The following is a 26,369-nucleotide window of genomic DNA, read 5'->3' as shown; positions in this document are numbered from 1 at the left end:
TGAATCTGTTGTGATTGGCTCTCGATATGTTTAGAATCCCTCCGCTTCTCCAGCGTGTGTCTTGTATTCCTCAAGTCTCCATAAATTACGCTTAATTGAAACTGTCCAGCTGTCAGAATGATTACACGCTTTAGTTCGCCATTTGGCGGCAAGAGACACGAATCTATGCGTGCTTGGTTATACAGTACAAGTTTGTGGGGAATTCTTCACTTTCATGGCCAATATAATCATGCCACTGGAAAAAGAGAAAAGCCTAGACGTACACCTGTGTAGCCCACCAGGGCGATGTTAGCGGTGTGCAGTCTCGTAACAGTACGCCGATGCTCAGTATACAAATATTTGAACATTTCCGCATTTGGTAGGCGGTTTTATACAAACAACATGCCATGCGTTTGAGGTACGTTTTATCAGTTTGTGTGCGTTCTATGGAAAACCCACAACTTTAGCATTGCTAGATCCACACGGCACCTCTTACAGGAAGGTCAAGGAGGAGTGGTGTTTTTCAACTAATCCGCATTTGGAAACAGACAATGGCCTGCTAAAGGACTGTTAGTTCTAGTCACAGAGCTGTTTTTGCATTGAGCTAACACAAATGCAATGAAGTGGGAGAGATTTATGAACAAATAAAACATTTTGCTTGTATACCCAAACATTTTAATCAGTCATCATTTACTCTACAATGGTGGTACCCATTCACTTCTATTGTATGGAGACAAAACCATTGCAAATGAATGGATTCTGACATTGTTGGTAATGACAATTTTTCAAAATATTAGAAAGAAAGAAGAAAGTCATACAGGTTTGAAATTACAACTTTTTCTTGAAACGTTTCCATTATTTTGGGTTCTTTTTATTGACGTATTGGTGCTATGAAAGTATTTAAAAGCACTCGAACAAAATCTTTGTCTTTGAAAACATTTAAACATCTCATTTAAATTGAAACATTGAAATCATCAATCTAAATTCTCATATCTCATATTCACTTAAACGTAAATAATGTATTCTTAGCAGTAGATCTCTGGAGATGAAACACTTTGCTCTGACTGAAGTTTCTAGACTAACTCTGGCTCTGAGCATTGCATGGTTTGGCAAAAGGTGTGCCGCCTCTGTGCTGTCCAAGAGAAGGTGTGGCTCACTGAAGACCGTTTAGTGCACTTCTTAGCCTACTATGTTTTAGCACTCATCATGAGTCAATCTGCTCTAAAAACAATGTTTGACACGACCTCATATAAAATAACTTCCTCCTTGTGTGATTGCATTTTGTAAACATGGAGTCGTGGCTGGAATGTCTTGTTTCTCTCGGCTGACCACAAATGGTTGTTCTGTTACTGCGAGTTAATGAGGGACAGAACTCGACTATAGTTCAGTGAGGATAAAGAATGTTTTGTTTGATGTAGTTAACATTCACATCGTCTTACACTGATTATTGTGATCGTGAAAGCACAAATCCTTTGTTCCCCATTGTAGTTGCTTTATTGAAATACATCAGTTATCTGAAATCATTGTGCACAGCTCTACTTGGTCTAGCCGTATTTTTATTGGCATCATCAGTGCACGTGTTTAAGCGCATGAACCGTCCCGGTCTGTTTGACACGCTCAGGCCTGGCTGTTCAGATAGCCCTTTAATAGCCATGACGTCAGCCTGTGAAGGAACCTGACCTCTTGTAAAGCCACAAAGCCTGGGCTGCCTACCCAGGCAACTCCTCCACACAAAACCAGACAAATACAGTATCCGGCTCTCTGTCCAAACTTCTGTTTTCTATACTAGCCATTATAACTCAATTACAGAAGGATAAAAGAACGACACTGTTGGACATTAAGATATGCCAGGACTCACCAATAATTTTATATCCTCCGCAGATACATCGAAACTTACAGTGGGAAATGGTAGTTTCCAGATTTTAAAGGATGAGGGTAATTGTATTATTAAAGAAGAGGTTTCTGAGATTGCTAGCGCAGCAGGTGTATTAATAAATGTGGTTTTAAACACTGTGGAGAGCATTATGGCCTGTTAGAAAAAGGCCACACAGCAGCACAAAATGGGAGCGATACGTAAAGAGCAACTATGGATTCTGTGTTACACTAAAACAAAAAGATCTAATTTAAAACTTTAGCTTTAAAGCTGACTTAAATTTTCAAGTTTGATCAAATTGGCTTGATAATTCATAAAATGTAGTTGCATTTTAAATGTACTTTGTAAAACCTAGTTGAAATTGGTTAAACGTTTTTAGGTCAGTTTAAAATAATGTCAATTCAAGTGACTTTAATTTTGATTCATTTTAAAAGTTTGTTTTTCAGCTGTATGTAAATCTGGCATAGCATAGCATAGCATAGCATAGGAATCTGTCTGTCTGTTAAATTTAATCTTATTTTATAGGAAGCTAAAAGGCAAGTATGCCTGGAGTTCTATCACGCACACTGGCCAGGCAGCCAAGTTAACCCCAGGAACGTTCCTGTAACTATTTCTCCTTTAATACACTTCCTTCTCTTGGTTCCGGGGGAAAAGTTAAGGTCACCTTGCTTCAAACCTCTTCTCCACAAACGTGTGGAATAACTTGAGGTGCTTTGCATTGGTCTTTTGGAGAGTTTGACCCATGGATCACCTCCTATATCTGCAAACATTAACATTCCTCAAGAACACGAAGACATTTAACTTCTTGTAAAGCCCTGGGTTAAGTTCAACTGCGCCAGGAACAAATCTAAACTTGGATTGGAAATGTTTGGTACATAGATCTACCTGGATGCGTTTCAGAGATATAATCCATTGTTCAGACTTGTATTTGCAATCTTAAAAAGTATACCGTATCCTACCTCACCTCATTTCAGCCAAATTGAGAACACGTCTTTGTCAAAGAGATTCCACGTCTGCGAGTGATTAATGTCAAAACATGAACCACAATGGGCACCAAAGCAATACACGTAGAAATCCAGTAATATAGCATAATGTATATAGGAAAGAGGGCGAGAATACTCTACAGTTATTTGTTTTACAACATAAACACACTATCATGTGTTTGGCAGATTTGAATGGAATTGGTTCATGACTGGTCAGGACACTGCATGTAGTGTATAATTACAATGATATAAAGTGCTCTTTAAAATCCCGAAAATCTCCAAAACTTTGTCAAAATGTTATATGTATAAACGATGTGGTCAACATGAATTGCTCTCTAAGACATCAGCCCATGAATGTGGGATCCAGTGACTCTCTGTTTCAATCTTCCTGAGTTGATCTCTTAGCTCAGTAAAAGCCACGGCCAAGTCGTCATTGATGGTTACTTTATCAAACAAATGGCAATATTTACTCTCAATGGCCTGGGCACTGGTAATCATATCCTCAAAGTCATTTTCCTGTAAAACAAAATAGACTGAATTAAAGTAATAGTTCACCCAAAAATGAAAAAATATATTTATAATGATGTTGTTAACTGGCCGCTTTCACTTCTTGTATGGACACAAAACCAACGCAAGTGAATGGGGCCAGTTGATAAAACATTCTTCAAAATATCTTATTTTGTGTTCTGCTAAAGAAAGAAAGTCATACCGGTTTGAAAATGCAAGAGGATGAATAAATATTTTTTTGTTTTAATAAAAAGATGACAATAGCACTGCATTGTTTAATTGTAGAAATAAGTAACTGCTGCGTTTTAAGACACTTTAAGGATTCGTATTTTTAAGATCTATTTTTTGCAAAGTCGAAATTAACGTCTATGTCTTGGATTAAATGCCACCTGTAGTTAAACATGAAGATACAATGTTAGGTTTTCCCTTCTATTTTCATTCTGGTGACTTTATGTAAATATTATTCTACATGTGTTATTACATGAGGTTCGAGAAAAAAAAAGTTTTAGTTAATAATTTGTACTGTGCATAGGACTGTTGAGTTGGTGATTTATCTAGTCAAATCAATTCCACAAACTTAATATTGTATTTACTTTCTTTGCCTAAACGGAGAGAAATTATGTGATATGAGTAAAACCATCAGTAAAATTTAGTATACAACCTAAAATATAAAGGTGTTTCATGATGCCATAGAAGAACCTTTTTTGTCTAAATGGTTCCATAAAGTACCTTTAACATCTGAAGACCCTTTCTGTTTCACAAAAGGTTCTTTGTGGTAAAAAAATTTCTTTAAAGGGATAGTTCAGCCAAAAACTCCAATTTGCCGTTTATTTACTCACCCTCAGGCCATCTGAGATTTTTTCTTAGTAGAACCATAAAGAAGATTGTTTGGTATATCCGCAGCCCTTTGCTTCATATAATGGGGGTCCACCTGTCTAAGAGTTCCTAAAGCACATAATTCAAAAAGACATGTTGACTTTCGTGAAGCGAAGCAAATTATTTGATATTTTCATAAAACTGAACATCATTTTTAATAATATTAGCCATAATGTGCAGCCTCTGCACACAATCGCAATCTTCTTCTTGTAGTACTTGGTACAAATATCGCCACCTGCAGAAAGGGAGTGTTGAGGCTGTACAGTATGGCTCATATTATTAAAAATTACGTTCAAATTTATGAAAATTTCGAGCGAGTCATTTCACGAAATGTCAACATGTGGCCAGGAGCCGCTTTTTGAAAAGATGTGATTTAGAAACTCTTAGACAGGTGGACCCCATAGACTCCCATTATATGAAGCAGAGAGGGCTGGTGATATACCAAACAATCTTCTTTATGGTTCTACTAAAATATGACATCTACATCTCGGATGGCCTGAGGGTGAGTCAATAAACAGCAAATTTGAGTTTTTGGCTGAACTATCCCTTTAAATTATAAAAGGGTAAGAACGAGATGGCTCTTTTGAGTGAATGGCCATTTTTGAACCAAAAATATTTCTTCTTTGGCATCGCTGTAAAGAACATTTTCGGCACCTTTATTTTTAAGAGTGTATGTCTGAGTTCCTATTAAATTCCTTCATGGCAAAGGTCAGTGTGAGAAATGTTCTGCTTTTACTACCACATTGGCCACAATTCCTCAACATTTTTTTTTGTAGATTATCTCAAAACTAGTGATCAAACACATCTTTCAGCACCCATAAATCTGTCTTTGGGTCTCTCAGAAGGTATTTCACTTTGCAGTTTATGTAAGGACGTGTAACTCATGACAACCCGAAGGTCCAAATGTCAGTACTGGATAAATAATGGAACGATGAGCAAAACATTTGCACCGGAGGGCGTCTGAGAGCCTGTATTATGGGAGAACAACATCCAGGTGTGGGAGGGATGACCTAAGACTTTTATTAGACTCTGGGGTGGACTAAGGTGCTCATGCTCACAGCAGTGTGTCATGGGGTTACCGACATACCTTCTAGTCCAAGCTCGAAACAGAAAGCGGGGACTGTAAGACGGTGAACCTGTTTGCTCGCGGGGCACCTGCAGCCCACCCTGAAGTGATTTTAAAAGGGACCTTTGCCAAAGAGGTGCATTTAACGGCAGAGTGGCCAAAGTAAGGTCAAGAAGATGGGTCTGTTGAGTACTTGTAGTGGACAACAGGAAGCTAATGAATTGAGAATGAATGATTTTTCTGTCCTCTTATAAATTTAATGTTGCAATGTGGGTTTGGTCCTTGTACTGAGAATTTTTTTCAAGTGGATGCAACAAATTTTGAATTGATAATGCCATTATGAAACATTCAACTGGTCAGACCTCTTAACATGGCAGACCTCCACTTATTCTTATTTTGTAGAATAAAAGTTTTTCTTGTCTATTGATATGGAGCAACTCTTTTGTCTTCTTTCTTCCATCTTATGTGGAAATATTGAGTTGCAGGTTCAGACCTTGTGATCCCCAAAATATACTTTGCTTTTTACAAGTACAGTGTCTACTACAAAAGCACATGCATGCAGTCGTATACTCAATCCTTTCAAACAGTACTCTTTTTGACCATGTGCAAAATCACAGGTGGCCGTAGCAGGACACCACATTCATTATTATCTCTTACAATCCGTGTATCATTCGTTCTTTTCATATTCAATTGAGATTCCAAAATCTGAAAATTAAAAAACGGTTTGTTATTTCGTTATTCGTTTATAAATGTGATACCAAAAAACAAATAACGGGTCATTTTTCGTACTTTTGATTTAATGCTCAGATCAAAAATAGGAAATGAAATAAAGGGGACACGACAGATTTTGATTTTGAGATTTAATTTGTTCGATTTGGGTAAACCGGAAGTTATCTTCGTGTGTATGTGTTGCACTTGGAAGTTTGCCGCATTTGCAAAAAGTTAAAAGAAGCCTGAAAATCCTCAATCTTGCAGTGATTGACTAAGTAATTGTTTTTGTAATTTCGTATCGACACCATGGCCGTACTGGAATCATATGCTGATTTAATTAAAGACTTATTTGAAACTGTCAAGACACATAAAGAGATGTCAACTACGCTGCAGAAGATGGGTATCCAGCGAAGTTCTGCTACAAAATGCTACAATAAAAATATCTGCTTTTTGGCTAGATGTTAGTCATGAATACTGGGTATAACTCCAATGTAGAACGTCTAACGCACCCTCAAAGAACTCGAGATATGGCACCCCAAATTGTCCAATAACCCAAAAATGCTACAGTAAAACTGTTTTCTTGCATGACGGTAGACATCAAGACAAGGTGTAACCTAGCTGTGGAACTTTTAACGCACCATCAAAGACATACTTGTACAAAAACACAGTTCTGTGTCAAAGTTTACTTAAATATATATACATGTAACTACATAGCAGTAATATAATGTGTGTATAATGCACTGGCTAAGACCAACAAGAGTATAATAAATTGTATAAGAACAATGGATCAGTAAAAAATTAGAATAAGCTTTATTTTCAAATTGTGCACACAAAGACAAGCAACGTGTTGTGGTTTCAGGAGCTCAGAATGAAAAAATACAGTATAGACAAACAAAGGAAATAGAAAAAATAAATATATAGAATAAAAACAGTTAATTATATATATGCAAAGTATAACAAAACGGTGTATACTATGTTTTTTTTACAAATATACACGTAAATTACTCATGCATAAACCGTACTGCATGTTCTGCACCAGAATATTGCACTTTCAAACATGTAGGTACTTTTGGATTCGATTAATATTCATGGTGGACATAGGCTGCCTAAAAAAACTGTTCGATCAAAGTAATATAGAGAATGTTAAGGGGAGTGGGTGATGGAGGTTCCACGTGAAGTTCACGGTCATCTCAAGGGGCATTCAGCAGGTCATGACTTAGACAGCGAGCAGCAGCCCATCCTCTGTGCACTCTCTCTCACACACGCACGCAGGCAGGCACAGACACACGCCAACAGACACACACACACGCGCGCGCACACAGAAACACACACACAAAAAAGTTTTTATTTTAAAAACGTAAAAGAAGAGAAACGCGAGATGGTCCCTAAGAAGCTAAGCGTGAATAAGAAACTGCGAATAAGAAGCTGGATTCAGCCTCGTCTCATTTCAGAACTTCGCTGGATACCCATCTTCTGCAGCGTAGTTGACATCTCTTTATGTGTCCTGACAGTTTCAAATAAGTCTTTAATTAAATCAGCATATGATTCCAGTGCGGCCAGGGTGTCGATACGAAATTACAAAAAAAATTACTTAGTCAATCACTGCAAGATTGAGGGTTTTCAGGCTTCTTTTAACTGCAACACATACACACACGAAGATAACTTCCGGCTTACCCAAATCGAACAAATTCAATCTCAAAATCAAAATCTGTCGTGTCCCCTTTGTTTCATTTCCCATTTTTGATCTCTTACCGTAAATGTTTTTGTGGATTTCTTCTCATTTGGACTTGACAGAACTTTTGCTTTTCTCCGGCTCAGTTTCAAGCGCTCTATTGATGGAGGCTTCACAAATACAACATAGGGTTTAAACTCACTCGTGTTTAAGGCTTCTATAACCTGTTAAAATAGAAGCAACAAATGGAAAGAAGTTGCATGATTTTAGGCTATAAATTGGATCAGTATATTGTATATTCATTGGGAATTTGAACCTATTACCTTACCATTGCAGGCAATACTCTACTAGCTAAACTACAGGAACACTGTAAACTAAACGGTACTTGTCAAAATAATATATAGTTGAAAAGAATACAGACATTGGTATCAATGTTTCCATGCTGTTGTAACATTTTCTTTTAAAACTCTTTTCTATGTCTCCAAAGTAAAAAGGTCACGGTCAGAAAAACATGTGTGGGCTTTAGTAGAATGGAACACTTGACCAAAATCCTGCACAAGGCCTTTTGCATCAGCCATGCATAATTTCAAATATGTGCCCATATAGTATACTGGTTAATACAGTGAGAATGTTTCTATAAATGTTACAAGCTGATGAAAAATAATCAGACCACAGGAAATGTACCAATTGGAGTGGAGCTGACAGAAGCTCCCCGTCCAGAATGACATAATTCCTGCCCTTGAGTCTATGTTCCAAAGTCAACAAATATGACATGTAATATAGGGCTCCCTGGCTCTCAAACTCTGTTTATCCCCGTTTCAGTCTTTTCTCTCTCTGACTCTTGCTTATGAAGAACTGCAAAATGTGGTATTTGTGTTAATTTTTCAATCTGTGGCCTTTTAATAATATCAAATATTTTTCGCAAGGTGGTGTTGCCGTTGATAACACTTGTGCATTAATACCTGATCTGATGATTTTTGGCAAACATAACAGATCTTTACTCACATGAGGCTCCACATCCAGCAAGCACACCTTTCTCTCCTCTAGAACCCTGCGCACCGAATCTATGTTCAAACCGTAGTAGTTCCCACTGTGTTCACCATACTCCAAAAACCTAAATAAAACATTTCAGAGTGGATTAAGTGGGGGATATGAAGCATTTCAACCCTTTTAAAAGCTGGAGTGTTTTGGATTAAAAGTTCTGGCTATATCTGATAAACAAGTTGATTATAAATCATATCGGGGTATTCAAACCAAACATAAATCTCTAAATGTTTGATTTTTTAAACAAAAAGCAAAACACTTTTTTGCTTAAAAAAAACAAAACACATTCAAAGTGCATTATCACAGTTTGACTGTCCATATCATTTCTTTTTAGCTGGACATTTATTGTTTCAACATATTTCTCGTTAATTCTCCATTTCTGATTTAGTAAAAGGAGAAAATGAGACATAAAATAAACTTTGTCTTTCATCTCAGAGAACATTTAGAGTGAATTGTGGTAAATTTAAAACAATATCCAAACGCTTTAGCACAGTGTTTTATCCAATCTTTCAAAGTTTTGAATCGAAGTCCTGTTTGATCTAACATTTGAAAAAAGATGCCAAAACACCCAGTCAGGTCTCCGAGGAAGAATAAAGAATACAAATGTGATGTTTTTTATTAATGTGATGTAGTGTTAAAAAACTTATGTTTTCCTGCAGTGGTATACTGCCGAGTTCTGGCAATAACTTGGGCTTTGGCATTTGGGTTCAAGGCATTTATATGGTAATCAAAGATGATGGTAAATCAGAGTGATTTAAAAAGCAGCCCGTGTTTCCTCTTTCTAGCTCGTCTCTCTGGAAAGTCTGTCTGTCTGCTCTTTGTCATTCCTGTCTTACTCTTTTTGACATCTGTCTCTACGTACAACTAACAAGACAAAAAGTCATTTCAAACCACAAAGGGCTCTTAAAATATCCTTTTAGTTGAATATAATGTGACACTGTTCGCAGACACATGCTTTTGAGATTTCCTTTCATTTCTGAGTGAAAATGGGAGAAGTAGGAGCCTATTTCCTGTCAATTTTGGTTGTGATCTGCGTTTAAAGCATTAACAAGGATTAAATGTGTGATTCAAATTCCAGGAGCATCTTTTAAGAAAGGATTTGAGAAGTCTACTTGTAAATCGTGTATCGTTTAAGAGATAGATTTAAACAGGGAAAGAAAATATAAGTCCCACAATTTATGGGTTAAAATAAGACACTATTTGTAGTAACCCACTACTTATTATAAAAAATATTATATTTATTATATAAATGTATCAATTTATTAAAATGTTAAATTCTTGATTTGTTTTGAGTGTTTCTGTTTTATCCTTTAATTGTCTTTAATGGCAAGGAAATTCAACAGTGCTGAAATTGTGGGATAGAAACAACTAGTCCTATTAAACAAATCTTTAGTTTTTTATTTTGTGAAAGTGATTTTTTGCAAAGGGTTGTTAAAAAATATACCATACATGAGTCCTATTGTGTGACAGAAAATATTTTGAGAACAAACTGTTAATGTATTATTTTATATTATTAATATTTAAATGACAAATCTACAGTTTTGCTGTCATTTGCAAATTTTTTGGTCAACAATCCTGGACAAAGAGGTTAAACAAGTAAGCAATGCAGCCAAAGCATCAAGAAGATTCTACAACATGCCTGGGTGGCACTCGTGGTCCATTAGCTTACTTGTGGTTAAGAATATCTTTCTCAAATGTGTGCTTGGATATAAAGTGATAGTCCACACCATCTTTCTCCTGCCTTTTCTGCTCCCGAGTGGTATCTGTTGAAAATAAATAACAGTCTAGCACTAATTTTCTTAATGCAATAAAAATCAAATTCTACTGGTTCACACTATCATTAAAAATGTCATGAAATCATTTTACAAAACACACTTGCACTTTTAAATTTTGAGTGCATTGACATTTTACATGACAGAGACCAAGTCTAGTAGCATGTGTCCAAAGCTGAATGAAATTTATGTAGTATGAAGGCTTGGTTTAACTAGCCTGAGTCATGCAGAAAGTATGTTCAGAGGTGAGCTTAACAAGGCCTGAGGAGCTCGCCACACACCCTAACTCTTATTGTCCAAACGTTCTTCACATACTCCAAAATAAACTATAAACTTTTAACGCCATTGTGGGGGCATCAAGTCAGGCCAATTGTGATTTGTGTGTGTGTGTGTGTTTGCACATCCTCCAGCTATACAAATCACACGCAGTCTTGTTTATCGCCAAACAAACTAAATGATAAGATTTATTAAGATACAATTGTACCCATCTCTAAACCCATCAAAATAATGCTGTTCCCAGATATTAAACAGCAAATAAAATGTATTTTAGAATGTCAACTTTAAAGTACAAGGCTTTATACAGACCCCTGGGGTCAGGAGCAGTCTGTTACAAAAGCTATTATTCCACTCCACTGAAAATAGAATCTAACAGAGGAATTAGATGAGGTTATCATTAGCTGTTGCTGCCATGTACCTGTTTGCTAAATTGCTAACTTATGTTGAACTCCATAAATCGAATAAATGTAAATGTCATACATGGTTAGGCACTAAGTTTGTTCGCAGCAGTTCAGAAGCTTGGAACACATTCACAAATATGGCAAGCTGTTAGCTGGAGCTTCCAAAGAGAAACAGGCAAGACACGCGCCAACCTAAAGCAGAACGTTGGTCGGTTTCCAAATCAGGGAGAAAAAGTGACGCTGCTTCCTTTATCCCTACATTGACAGTATGTTAGTGGCTGTGATTACTGCCTGTCCACATCACTCTTAGACAGTCCGAGTGGCAGCGTGGATCTGATTCTGACATCTCCTGCCAGTCTCATACAGCTTTAGGCATCAGTGTGGAAAAATGTGATGGTCTACATACAGATTATTCATCGCATATGAGTTTTCCTTTTGAAAAATATAACTGTTGCTGATTCCTGTTTGTTTGTTCGCTTGGGGGATGTGTTGTCGAGTGTTTAACTAAAACTAGTGACGCTACTGGAAAATAGTGGCGTCACAGAAGTTGTTTTCAAAATTGTGTAGCTTTGCTTTGCAGATAACATGCTACTTTTTCCAATGAATGGCAACAAGAAAAAACACCTTATTGCTTTTTTTTTTTTAAAAGTTTTATCAATGGGTTTCTCACTTTATTTTAAGGTCAAATTCTCGCTATAACAATACATTATAATAAACTCTTAATTCGGTGCTAATTGAGTTGTTAGGTTTAGGTATTGGGTGAGATTAGGTGCTTTATAAGTACTAATAAAAAGCCAAAATTCTGATAATGTGCTAATAAGCAACTTGTTAATAGTGAGAATAGGTCCCTAAACTAAAGTGTCACCGGGATTCACTCCATATCTGTATAAAAATTATTTTCTGGTGAACACAGAGAAAGATATTTACAGTAGAAGAATGCTTGTAACCAAACACTACACTCTAAAAAATTATTCATGTGACTAAATATCACAAAAAATAAACAGTTATATTAACCTAATAAAATATTTTCAAATCATTTAACTGATTCATTCGGTTAAAAATCCTAAAGTAAATTTCTCAAAAATGTATATATATAATTTAAGTTTATTTAACTAAATAGTTACTCTGTTGTTTATAATTTACTCAATGTTTTGGAGTGTAAGTTCTTTCACATAAAATAACCATTGCATTTTTTGTGGTAGGAAAATACTTCGTAAATTTCTTTGTTCTGTTGAGCACAAAGAAGAATGAAGGAAAACAGTTGTGGGCACTTTTGACTACTATATAAATTTTCCTACTATGGTAGTCAATTGTGGCCAAGAACACATTACATGTTACAAGCATTCTTCCAAATATCTTTCTCTGTGTTCACTGGAACAAAAACATTTATAAAGATGGATGAGTAAATGATAATTTACTTTTTTAAGCAATATCTAAAAAAGTTTTTATCATAACTGTCCCCACCTTGTCCTGATTCACAACAATAAGCATGTAACAATGATTTAAAATTAGAGCTGTTGGGTTAGATTTTGCAGGAATTTACATGTACGTAAAGATCAATATGGAAAGTAATAAAGTGTTTGGGGGAGAAGAGTGAAGTTTTCACGGGCAGTCCTAGCAAAACGTAGGCGGGGACTATATGTTGTGACATAAATCCGCCGCAGTTTGATAATCGGACTAGGGCACGATTCGTTTGCTTGATTCATGGTCGACTCCCTTTAATCCAAGCCAATAACTTTGTGAATCATTCACCTTCGACTTTACAACTTGGCAGACTGCTTACATTCACACATGGCAACATTACACACAGCATGAAATGTAATTTACATGATCTCGTAATATGTACTCTTTAAAATATTCTCAAAGTACCCAGATTGTCTACCATTCCTAGTGAAAATTCGAAGTGCAGGTCCATATTACCCACAACTCTGCATGAGAGATGGAGTTTAGTGACGCTCCACTACATTAATAAAATGAAATAAATGATAGTCACTGAATCTATGAATGTACAGTAAACAGGAAACATTACACAAGAAATAATAAATTAATAAATACTTACGTGTCTACACCGGACGCGGCGCGATGCGTCAAAAGATAATAGAACGCATTAGAATCCATTATAATTAAAATTTAAGTCCCCACTGGATTCACCGTCCGGTGTAGACGCGTTGTTAAATAAAAAAAAGAGCTGTAAACGTACAACATACAAAATGAAAAACTTCCGTTCTGTATTAGTGGGTCTAAATGTGTGCATGCTGTTTTGCTACGCAATAAAATGAATATACTTTTCACAATACATTCTTTTACGGCATAGTTAAAGTAGGCAGACTGGGCTGTAGTATTTATGTTTAAGAGATTGCTATAAAGTAGTGGATTGCATCTTTGAGCTAATTCATTCAAAAACCCACAAAATGGTTTCCCACAAAATAATGATAGTAGTTTGTAGCTTATAGTGTAGTTTGCCTTAACTCTTTGATATTGTGCAAGATGTTACTCATCATCTAAAGTAGCCTCCCTTGCTTGGAGGAGTGAGCTACATTTCAAGCAGCTCAATAAGTTTACACAAAAGTCTTACTGGTTGTTCAAAACAGACAGATGCTGTCAGACTGATTTATTGCACGTATGTTATATGAACTCACATGGCACAGTCACACTGAAGTGCTCTGGGTCAGAGAGTAGAAGTTTCCTCTTCAATTCAGTCACACCAACGCCACTGGGTCCTGTTCGACAAACACACACACAGTTTATCACCAGTTAATCAATCCTGACAAACCAGTAAAGTATGCAGTCCACACTCACTGAATATAAACACGCATTTATCTAAATTATCAGTACCACAAAAAACACTTTCATCATGCTGTACAGTCATTCCGCTCATTCTCCATCCAAACATTTTCTCTTTAAAGTAAAACCCATATAACAGACTGTAGGCTTGGCTGGTTAAGTGGCACACAAGCAGCGTAGTACCAAAAAGTAGGCGGACGTGTAGTGTATTTAAAATGTGCATGGACCGTCTGGGCCATGAAGTGGCCCTTTATTCAGGCAGGCATCTGCTTTTTCCATCACTGGACAGTAAGCATAGGGATGATGGGGTAATGCTGTATTGATTTCAGCCTGTGGCTCCCGTCACCGTCCTGTACCCTTTCCAGAACACAGTTCCAGTCTCTGCTCTGGCCCGCACACCCCCAGAAGGAAAAGCCATACTGCCGTAGTGAAAATGAAGAATTTGTCTGGTGCTCATTCAAGAGAGACTGAATACCCGCGTGTGCCAGCCGCGAACACTAGCCATGCTGGATGTTTTGCGGGAGCATCTCCACAAATCAGAGACAGAATGCAGCCGCACCACCTGCTGAAAATGGTCATCTACGTGTGGAGCTTTATTCTGAAAATTCCTCCCATTCTTATAATGCATGAAATGCCTATAGCCAACACTAACGCAAGTTACAGTTTGGCCCAGTACTAGATGAGTTTAACAGAGTGGAAAGAAGGTAGGAAATCACACTGTCGGTAAAAAAAAAAAAAGTTTCATATAATAGTTCGATCTCACATGGGCTTCCTGCCTGACCTCACTGTCAACAGCTGTCCATGCATCACTGATGTTCATCTCGCAAGCAAACCTGTGGATTGATGGTCGTTGAAATATTTGCAAGTTGTATCTGTAGTCAGTTAGACAAACATATTAAGGAAGACACTGTATATTTACCTTACACAGAAATGTGATGAATGAATTAGACATTTCAGCAGGTACATGTCCTATATTGTGTATATTTAAAAAACATGTTTTATACACATCATGCTTGATAGGAATATGGAGCAAATAAATGTACCCACTACTAAACCAAAGATAATATTGTATATTGCCAATATACGGCACTGCCATTACAATGAATAAGGAGGAATGCAACGCTCAATATGGCCACTCTAGAGAAGACAGTCCGGCCTTCCAGTAAAAAAAAATCACCTCATCCATCAGCAAAGTCTGACAATTCTCTGGAACTGGGCTCCTGTGAGGCGCTTGCCAGCCTGTGCGTAGTAGCTGAAGCGACTTCCAAAAAGGTGATTTTTGGTGCAATTTTAGCAAACCAAAGCTATGTGACAGTCCACATCAGGTTTAATTATTGATTGGAAATGTGCTATTTCATTGTGATTTTTGACAGCAATTTTACCCTTCAAGGAGATGGGACTGTTGACTTGCTGTGATATAATAGCTGCCTTGAGGCGTCGCAAACATGGCAACGACTGCGACTTTCATAAACGGACTTTGACTTAACTTTTGTGTTTTGGTTGTGTGACAATAACAGTGATTTGATTCTTGCAAAACTGCGAGTTGTTGATACAGAATCAACAGGACTGACAAATCGTTTGAAGAACTTTTGGTGCACACAGTGCTTTTGTTGGTATTTTTCTCAATATGTCAATGGCAGACAAAGCAGGTTGTGACCTCGTTGAAGCGATTTTCTTTTGAAATAATTTCATGGAGGCCATGAACATGTTGGCTCCTCTGGTCAACCTTGCCAAGGCTCACTTGGGACCTTTCAGTGCTGGAGATCACTGTGCTCCTGTACGTTTTCTGATGTTTGTATGGGAAAGAAATCTCGCATTCGCTCTCGCATCTTTGCCAGCTGCTGTTCTCGCTGTTGATGTATCTCAAAATGAATGCTCGAAATTTCCTGCAGGGACACATTTTTGTTTCAGCGGTGAATAAAAAAATGGAAAAGCTCAAGTGACCTCACACGCTTCATCGGATTTCTAAGTAGAATATCATGCATTTATAATTATGCAAATAACAGAGCATTGGTGACTTCTCAGGCATAGTTACTACTTTTAAAACAATGGAAACTTTCTACAGACGTATGATATTTTAACTCATAAAGAGACAGCTCAAGAGTTTGCGGTCAAGGAATGTCAAAGTCTGATTATGGTCATTTTCTAAACTCTTGCTACTGATAGACTGTGGCAACAGGGGACTTAAATGACATTCATAACATAGTGGCTCCAGCTGTATGGAAAGCTGACTGCCATTTTCAAGCAGTTCTTTTATGTTTGGAGGATAAGCACGCCTATTCTGTTGCTAATTTCGAGTCTGTCTTTGGAACTGTCATTGAGGTGAACATTCTGCAGAGCCAGGTCTATGTGCACTGTGCAGACAGTATAAAGAAAACAATATTCGTAGTCCACAGATCCTTATGTAAATGTATCTCTTCAAGCATTTTCTGTATCTCTATATGTTCAAAGTATTAAATATTATGGAATTTCCTCAAAGGAACAGTTCAGCCAAGAGTGAAAATTCTGTCATCATTCATACACCCTTATCCAGATTCTTTCTTCTCATGTGCTTCTGTCATGACGTTTGGACACGAGACAAGAACCAATGAGGTCTGATGAGATCTATGTATTGTTCAATGATTTGATTTGATTTTCTGTCATGTTCTTGGAATATACCATTTGAGTCATGAATTAGGCTACTTTTATAATACCTAAATGTCCTTGCACATGAATGCATTGGACACTCTTGACTTTCATTGCATGGGCAAAAACAGTTTCCTATGTGTGAAGTGATGTGAGTCTGGAACACCATGAGGTAAATGTCAGATTATCTTAGTTCGCATCCCTTAAACTAGAACTTTTCTCACCAGTAAGAAGCACGAGGCGATACTGGTCTTCAGGCTTTCTGTGGTATGGCGAGACCTCCTGATATATTAGTTCAGGGATATTGCCATGTCCTTCAACCATCTTCTGTCTCACTTGTTGACTCCTGCTATCCTTTCTGCTTAACCGGAAACTTCTCCTTAAACCAGCTGCGTAAAGAAGACAATTAAATTATTTTACATTTAAATGTAGTTCTAAAACAATACTTGGACAATCTTTATCATTTTTCATCAAATTGAATTTATGTAGTTATATTATAATGTGTCAGGCATGATTACAGGATTCTCTTTTCTCTGATATTGAGTAATGTGTTTAGATATAACGGCATAATTTGCTCAGAGTCTTTACTAAGTAAAGATGCCAAAAATATTTGGATTGTTATACCTTCCATCTGTTTCTTATTAGAAAGTGTGTTTGTCTGGATCATTAGTGTATGCTGTAGAATGCTGTCAATGTCTAGTCTCGGTTTGGATTTGGTTCTTGGAACCTGATTTTAGAAGTAAGGACCAAAGAAGGGTCAATAAAACTGAGAAATCAGTTTACTTCAATCTAAGAGGTTGTCAAAACAATAAGTCTGGCAAGACCGGCTGTTTAGTGCTCAGAAATGCATGCCCTTGTGAGCGTAGCAGTGGCCTGCTGGAGAACCAGAAATGTAGATGTCAGAGGAATTCTTTCGACCATGAAGAACAGATGATTTCTGAAGCGTTTCTGTAGTGCAACTGGTGGAGCGTGGTGCTTGAAACACCAAAATCGTGGATGTGAATCCCAGGCACTGTTAAAAGGTGTATACTTCAAATGTACTATATGTTGCTTTGAATAGAAGCATCTGCCAAATGCATGCATGCGTAAACAAGTAGAAAAAAGCCAGTGTATGACACACACATGGCAGTAAACACATTATGTCATCAATGAAATACGTTCTCCAAAACATATTTAATATCAGGGAACAAAGTGTTTTTTCTTCATCAATATAATAGCACAATAAGTAACCCAAGCACCAGCAAGGAAATAATACTATAGAAACAATGACTGCTTTATAGCGATGACAGTGTTTAAGTACCAGCCTCATGCAGAGACTCGCATATGCTGCTTTCAAAAAGATTAATGAGTACATGCTGTTTAATTCAAAAGAGATTGAGGTTTTAAGATGAAGTCAAAATGTTGCATTACTTTTCACAACATAATGGAACTGCAGGAACACTGCATATAGAATCTCAAAGGACCAAATGTCGTAACTATACATCAGCAACTTTCATTCCAATATATAAATCAAGTATTGTCAAATCAACATCAGAAGCTGTGCATTTGTAGGGCTTTTAAGATGACATCATTCAACATGATTGAAATGAGTGTAAAAATATATAAAAAACTAAAATATTAAATAACATTTTTCACTAGTTTTGAGTGGTCATACGTTTCAAAAACACATTACAGAGGGCTGAACAGCTATTGATGTTCATCTGTGTTTCTGGGAAATAAATAATATTAAATCTGAACATTATCGCTTTGAAAAAGAAAATGAACTGTCAAACCAAAATCTATTCAGACACCTTCAAATTTTACACATAAGCACAGTATTTACATTTATTTGCTATATTTTAGAAAACGGTAAGATAAGAACTCTGAGAAAAACTGTGTCAGAACAAATTCTTCTTGATAATGTCAGATAACTTTGTATGTTTAAAAGATTAGGCTGAATAGCCGTCAGATGTTCAATTTAAGTACAAAATTAGATAATACCAATTTAGGGCAACCAATTACCAAGCAATGGTTCATTTTCTGAATAATTTTGAATTTTGGGGTATATGTCACAGTTTACTTTATTCTACTATCTTCACTTAATCAAATGAATAAGTGTCCTGCACCAAATAGTAAAAAAAGAAACAAATATGGTGTCTGAATCCTTTTTGGTTTGACTGTAAAGCAAATCATTGTCTGCTGGAGCATCTGTTGTATAAGCACACATTTGATTGATTCTACCAATTTCAATTCTGCTGAATGCCTCCAGACTTTAAGAGTGTCCCACACAGAGAGCAAAACCAGCTTGAAGGCCAAACTGCTTCTGTATAAATAAATCAAAAGATAGCTGGGACGATTTGACAGAGAAAATTTAAGCAAGACAAGAAGATGAAGTCCATGGACTCCAACAAGATATGAATCTCCTGACAATATTTATTTAATTCTTGACATCTTTAGACATTTTCGTTGTTTTTTTCCTCTTTTTTGGGGATACAGCCAAGGAACTAAGGAGAATTAAAAAAGAATAGGAGACAAAATGTCGCCCTATTTATCTACACTAAATATGAAATTTTTTAAATAAAATGACTGAATCATTCTGACTAGGAGGGAAAAACCCTTTCCTTCATTATCTATAAGCCTTTGAAAAGCACCATAGGGAATAAATGGTTCACAATTCTTAATATCTAACAAACAGTGATACAAAATTGCCCATGTGCTAAGCATACACAAGAGACAATCTCCTCTTCTATGACGCCATAATTCCATCCACCTTTTTGCCCGTCTCTATTCCCAGATGATCTGTGTTAAACCAACGAACATTACTGCTTGTTTCCATCCTGTTAAAGGAAAGCGAAGCAGCTGGCAGTAAATAAGCAGGATTTAATCAGAACTGATCATAAATACAGCTGATGAGTGGTGATCATGATACAGCGGTGCTGACAGAGGCTGATATTATATAGAGATTGGAGATTTAAAACCTGCAGCGTTTACCGTGTCAGAATAATGACAGAACCGAAGCCACATGACCTGTTTTTGGAAAATAACACCACGCAGGAATCACCACACCAGAAGGTTAATGTTCCTTAATTCATGGGCTACACAAAACAGGCCATTAACCACATACATGTGGTCTCGTGGATCCCATGTTGTGGGCACTGTGAGGCCCTGATTTACTGAAATGATATGGGCATCTCCAACTTTGACATCGGAAAAATCACAAGTTGGTAGGACAGTCTCTGACTTATTATAAATTACAAGGATTTTTGAGTTTTTGGAAGCAGTTTGGTTAGAATTGCCTCAAAATCCCAGCGGTCATGTTGTGTTCCAGCTTGTAACATGAAAGATCAGTATACACGAGGAAAAATGCATCTCACCATAACAGATATTTAACTCCCAAATAGAAGAAATAGGATACAACATAAGCTTAGACAAATTATGACATGTTTAGAATATATTAGAATTTCATCAGAAGGAATATTCAATATGGCACAACCAAAGGTAAAGTTTTAAGATTTTCTTATTAACCCATATTGATCCACCACTAATAAATACACATTTCTTTCGATGGAGGTTACAGCTCTGGAACTATATCTTCAGCCTTCTGCCCATACGTTCCTTGCATGGGGCACTGAGCCATTAAAGCACAGCGAGACAACACAGACACCACAGCCCATTCTGGGGAATTTAGACGGCCCACTAATATGACGGGGAAGGCTGCAATATATTTGTTATGCCTCTTCAGAAACCACATACTGCACTTAACCTCATCAAGTACTCCATCTACATTATCGTTCAGAAATGGTAGATAAAACGTACGACATATCAGATGTAGCCGGTTGCACCAGGCTGCATGTTAAAACCATTATCTGTTTAATGAAGACTTGTGATCGCCATATAACCGGAGCGCACTAATGCGCGCAAGCTGCGGCTACCTGACACCGAAAACATCCAAAAGATCTGGAGAAGTAAGTAAATGCTCTGGAGTTTCAGCATTGCGTTAGATTCTTGGCTCTTGACAGCATGTGGGACTGCATACTGATTAAATAATCTGGTTTGTAAATAGAACCTGGTTTTAATGCGTCCCTGTTTTTCCATGTCTGGATCTTATTGGGATTCGCTGATACCTTTTCCAGGTTTCTCCAGTTTAATATCTCACCACACCTCTCCCCTGTGACCCCTTTCGGATCCCACAACACCCCAGGCCTTGTATCTCTGAACAGCACCTCTAAACTGTAGCACTGGCTTTGCTGAATAGATTTATAGAAGAATGTTGACAATTCCTCAAGAAGCATCTAGTGCTACCAGAGCTCTCCATCCATGGCGAAAGCCTCCAGTTTTCCAACACATACTTGCTACGCTACCACTGTTATAAATTTCAAATTCGGAACCTGGCACAATAAGCCCTGGATGGCTGGGTCCCATTGTAATGTCTTAAGCATGTCGTCTTGAGGGACTGCAACAGCACCGACGCTAGTTTGGCCATTGCGTGTGTCCTGGAGATTAGCTGCGGACATGCTGACTTTTGAAGAGGGGTCAAGGTTGCCAAAAAGCTGAAAACGAAGCACGTCTCTGCTAGACTCATCCAGTAGCCTGGCTGCTAAATGAGCACAGTGCATGTCCGGCTGTCTGATGGCCTTTATCACTAATGGACCAGCACAAAGCACCCATGAAGCCATCAAAGCCTTTTCCATTAGCATGAATGCTCAAACCAGATCATTCTCTGAATCTAAAACTAATGACCCTCACCTTGAATAAACATCATCTTTATAATGGTGTGGGAACATAATGGAAAAGTACAAATGTAATGGGATGAGATAGAGATCTCTAACAACAGCCTCATTTAAGTCACACGTGGGGCTGTGGCCGTGTTTTCACAGTATTAAAGAACACAAAACAAAGGTGATGAGGTTACATGTCAGACAAACAGATCCTTACCTATTTGTATGCCACTTATTGCTCTGTAGTCAACATCCTCTGAGTAAAGAGAGGGTAGGGCAATAGAAGAAAAAGTGCAGATTAAACAATGAAATATGTAAAGAGAGTTCAGGCAAGTAATGAGGTGGTTAGTAAAAATGGTACATTGCTAGTTTTTGTTCACGTTATGTAAATGTTAGAAATAACAAACAAAAAACTAGCATATAGCACTTAGCCTATATTACTATATTACAGAGATTATTTCCCGAAATGAAGAAAGATTACCTTGTATGTATGCTCAGTTTGAAGAAAACAGCAAGATAGAGAAAGATACATATTTTAAATTGCACACACACACAAATGAAAAACATAATTGAAAGAAAATTCTGTTTTTGACATTTGGAGGAAAATGAATGATATCTATCCATCTCATATCAGATTTAAAAGTAATGTATTTGTCATCAACTCAATCTTTTTACTTTATACTGTATATAACTGATTCGTTTACAGTGAGTATTACATCCCATAAAATTAGCATCCCATTAATAAGTGCTGACAACTTTAGCTTCGCCAAAGTACATTGTTCTGAGAAAATTGCAACAATGCATGTTTTCTATGTGTCCTATATACATTTCTATATGCATGTTATGCTGTAGCAACAATGCAATGCAATTTCCAATGTGAATGGAAAAAACAGAAATTTAAATATTTATATTGTTTATAAAGTTATGTGATTATTGAGTCTAATTAAGATGGTGTCTGTAGATTTTTTTTTTCTTTAAACTGAAAATTATCAACATAATTTTTCTCTCAAATAGACAGTACATTGTGTGGTTAAAAATGATTGATTTTCCTTTTTTTACCAAAAATCATTAGGATATTAAGTAAAGATCATGTTCCATGAAGATATTTTGTAAATCTCCTACCTTAAATATAAAAAAATATATTTTTGTGAGTGGATGTCCTGCCAAAGTGCCCCTGATTCACGACTTCAGAGGGAATTTTCTCAAAATTTCGATTTGCACTCTCAGATTCCTGAGTTTTAAACAGTTGTGTGTCAGCCAGATATTGTCCTATTCTAACAACTCATAAAAAATAGAAAATCTTATTTATTCAGCTTTCAGATTATTTAAAAATCTCAATTTAAAAAAATTGACCCATAAAACAAAGTTTGACTTCTTTCCTGTTTGAACACGAACATTTGGTCTCATTATATCCCCCCAAAAAATGTTTTTTTTCCAGATTATGAAAGAACTAGTACATTATAAAAAGTGATATCTTTGTAACATACGCTCTTGCTCAGAGGATCGAGACAGAACTGCCTGTGCCACTGGTGCCCCTTCAAAAAAGAAACGGTGCATGACGCCTCTGTTTTCAGAGGTTTCTACAAATACACTGTTCTATCTGTCATAGAAAGAAGCAGTACTTAGATACAGCAAAACGGCAAGCACTTCATCAATCAATCCTCCTGTATAATCAGTGAGGATGTGATGTTGTTTTTACGGCCTAAATTTAAAACATCACCGAGCGGCCCGTTGCTAAAACCTCTAAACACCTCTCCTAAACTTCGCTCTTTCATTTGGTGGCTTTAGCATGTAAACACTGAAATGATAGCAGGGCTTTATGACAGCTGTACCGTAAAGAGAAAAGGGAAAGAAAAATCAAATTATTTTGGAAGAACATGCTTTTATTTCTCAAAAGGGATGAAGTGAGCGCCATAAATCCAAAGCTCACACAGTGTGTGTGGCCTGGACTCTTGAAGCCACAGTGCAGTTGAAGCCAGGGGGCAAGACATCGATGTTCAGTCCAACTGCCCGTCATGCTGTGGCCAAGGTGGATTTTCAAAATAGTAATTGCAATTTTCTGTGAACACGGTCTACTTGTTCTAACCATGTCCTCACCTGCGGTTCATTGTGGAATGATGTGTTTCATGCTTTTTAGAGACAGTAAAATGCTGGTGGTGTTTCGAGTTTAACATGTGGCATCTTGGTGACCTCCCGCACGGACCCAAGCTCTGTGTGTGTGTGTTACGAGGAGGCTGTAAAGTTACCTCGTCCATCATTGCCGTGTGATGACTCAGTCGCTTAGCAGCTGTCACTTTCCTCGCATCCAACCCACAGATGGAGCTTTTATAGGGAAAGCTGTCGCTTTGAACAGGCCTACAATGGTTTTTCAAGATATTCCAGATCCATCTATTTCCATTTCCACCCCTCTCCAATTCTCAAAACAATTAATACTGTAGCGTGACTTCACAGGGAACGTAAAGTGACAATTATGTTACATTGTGAATTCGAGGTAGACATCATCACTTTGCCTGATCTGAACGATAAAAGCATATTGTGTAATAAAAGTCTCTGTAGGGTTCAGGTAAAATTGAATTTGTATCTTTACTTTTGTGTAGCTTTCTTTTTTAAATACATTTCTAATATTCTTCTCTTTCTGAACCTGCAGAAGTATTATTATTATTACAGTTCCTGCACATACACACAGACTGTAGTTTGACTTTTCTTAGTCCATGCTTATGTTTTAGCAATGATAGATTGCATCTGCAATCTGTGGCTCGGTATGAACGTGTTCGCACGTAGTAAAACTTTTTTTAATGTGTCCAGCAGAGCCACTGTGAACTACAGCACTTCCTCAGACTTTATCAGGCCGTGTTTTCAGCTCACGTCTCCAGGGAGCCGCTCCAGGAAGATGCCTGGCACCCTTACACACACTCTCATCTCTAACATTCACTGTAGTTATCACACCCGTGATATCACTCTCTAAGACAAGGAACATATGTTCTTTTCAGTAGTCTTGTTATTAAAACCATAAAAATATGTGCTGAAACTAGATGTACCACACATAAAAATGTTCCAGGCATTTTACGTCTCATATGGAACTTGAAGTAATTTTTATTTAAACAAGTGGTCAGTGACTCTAAATATTACATGAACTGTTTGATTTCTATTCATTTTCAGAGGTATTTTGAGAAACAACGTTAGTTAATTATGAACTTTATTTTATGAACATGTGGGACTTTCTTTCTTCTGCACATAACAAAATATATTTTGAAGAATGTTTGTAATTGAACAACAACAGTACCCATTGACATCTAATGTATAGACACAAACCTAATGCATGTGAATGGGTACCACAGTTGTTTAGTTACCAACATTGACTACGTTTACATGAGAATACCTCTTTGCTCCCGTTTACATGGAAGTTTTATGAGTCTGATTATTTGCTTTAATACAGAGCACAAACAATGATCTCAGATACAATGGGTGTGTTAGTGGTTTTAATATATTCGTGTCAAATGCTTTCCTGTAGCTCAGTGGTAAGAGCATTGCGTTAACAACGCAAAAGGTTGTGGGTTCGATCCCAGGGGATTGCAAATACCTATGTAAAATGTATAGGATAAAGCAATGTAAGTCTCTTTGGATAAAAGCGTCTGCCAAATGCCTAAATGTAAATGTAAATGTAAATGCAAAACACTGTTTTTATTTTATGGTTAATCGTCGCCACGAATAATATAGATATACGATGGATTGGTTTGTGCTGTTTCTGTATGAAGGTAAGCAGCAGAGACTACTTACAGCAAGTTGTGTTGATGGTTTAACTTCAGATTGTCATGTTTACCATGAATTTGCGCTTAAGGTGCGTGACAGAAGCACATAAGCACCTCGATCAGAGCAGCATAATTGCGATTAAGGTGTTTATATCCCTTCATATTGCAATTAAATACACCACATGCGTTACTTTGATTATGCTTAACGCAATTATGTCTTATTTTGTGTTCTGCTGAAGAAAGTAAGTCATACAGGTTTGAAATGGCAAGATTGTGAGTAAATGATGAAAGAATTTTCTTTTTTGAGCAAACTATCCCTTTACCAAATGCTGTTAACAGTACAATTCTAATTCACCACATTTCTAATATCAAAGTAATTGAGTCATCAAAAGGAGTTATTTGATGTCACTTGTTCTATGTTTCAAAGAACTACTATTGTTTATAAGTATATGTGGTATTTTAAAAAAATGTATTCAAACCATATGCAAATTGTTTAGTCAAGAAAAAAACTGAACAGTCCTTAAAAACTGAAATGTACCAAAGACAGTCTGAAAACCTTGTTTAAATTTACATTTACATTTAACCAAACTGTTTTAATAACCAATTTCATTGTGACGATCAAAGATTTAGGGATAAACCTATCAACAAGGTAAACTGTTCTTACCTGTGAATGTTTCTGACACACTGGGTAACTTGAACAGAGCTTCAGGCCTCTGTAAAGCCATTCTCCTGCAGAGAAGAGCACATCGCCACACTAAAAACATAATATTCAGCACGGTTACATTCCCCTTCAAAATTACACAGTTGTCTAATCAAAGTCAGATCACATTAAACAGAAAAGATTTTCCTCCCATCCTGTCACCAAGCATTGATTCGGGATCCGATATACAAGAAGTGAAAGAATAGCTTGATAGATTCCCATTGCAGATATTGGATCCGATTCAGATTGTGGTGAGATTGCCGATTGCTTTACTTACAAGATTGAAAACTTGACAAAGGGAGTGTCAGACTGAGTCCGCCATTGACTGTATCTAATTCAACATTGAGAACGTGATGACAGGATCTAAGCCTAACTCACAATTGTGAGCGGGACTCCTACAGCAAAAGGATTTTGTTCTTCTGTCTAGACGCCATAGTCTGATTATACATTTTCTTACCTCTCCTGAAGCTGTCTAGAGGGAATCAGTCCAGCCCTGAGGTTTGCCTCACCCTGATGTTTGGCCTGCCACCAGGTGTCATCCTCTTGACTTACAATCTGTAACACATCTCCTCTCCTGAACTCCAGCCCGACGTCTTTGCACGTAATTGCAGGATCTGCTTTGGGATCGTAGTCAAAAAGTGCCCTCATGAAGAT

General features: G+C 37.1%; 1 protein-coding gene across 6 annotated transcripts in view; it reads right to left on the bottom strand.

The window, feature by feature from the left end:
• Positions 1 to 834: 834 nt before the first annotated feature.
• mpp7b (MAGUK p55 scaffold protein 7b) overlaps positions 835 to 26,369 on the bottom strand; it is a 41,050-nt gene continuing 15,515 nt past the window's right edge. For 3 of the 6 annotated variants that reach the window (XM_056742699.1, XM_056742700.1, XM_056742704.1), the window contains 9 exons: positions 26,173 to 26,369; positions 25,680 to 25,744; positions 21,484 to 21,522; positions 16,794 to 16,958; positions 13,800 to 13,880; positions 10,381 to 10,474; positions 8,673 to 8,781; positions 7,748 to 7,891; positions 835 to 3,351 (listed from right to left, as the gene is read on the bottom strand). In XM_056742699.1, the coding sequence (XP_056598677.1) occupies positions 3,154 to 3,351; positions 7,748 to 7,891; positions 8,673 to 8,781; positions 10,381 to 10,474; positions 13,800 to 13,880; positions 16,794 to 16,958; positions 21,484 to 21,522; positions 25,680 to 25,744; positions 26,173 to 26,369 (1,092 nt within the window). In that variant the 3' untranslated portion in view covers positions 835 to 3,153. The remainder of the gene's footprint in view (positions 3,352 to 7,747; positions 7,892 to 8,672; positions 8,782 to 10,380; positions 10,475 to 13,799; positions 13,881 to 16,793; positions 16,959 to 21,483; positions 21,523 to 25,679; positions 25,745 to 26,172) is intronic. The other 3 variants (XM_056742701.1, XM_056742702.1, XM_056742703.1) reach the window with 2 other exon arrangements.

Source organism: Triplophysa dalaica, chromosome 3 (assembly GCF_015846415.1).
Source record: "Triplophysa dalaica isolate WHDGS20190420 chromosome 3, ASM1584641v1, whole genome shotgun sequence".
NCBI classification, from domain to species: domain Eukaryota; kingdom Metazoa; phylum Chordata; class Actinopteri; order Cypriniformes; family Nemacheilidae; genus Triplophysa; species Triplophysa dalaica.
Note: the sequence above shows the minus strand (reverse complement) of the source record. Positions and strands in the feature narration are given on the sequence as shown.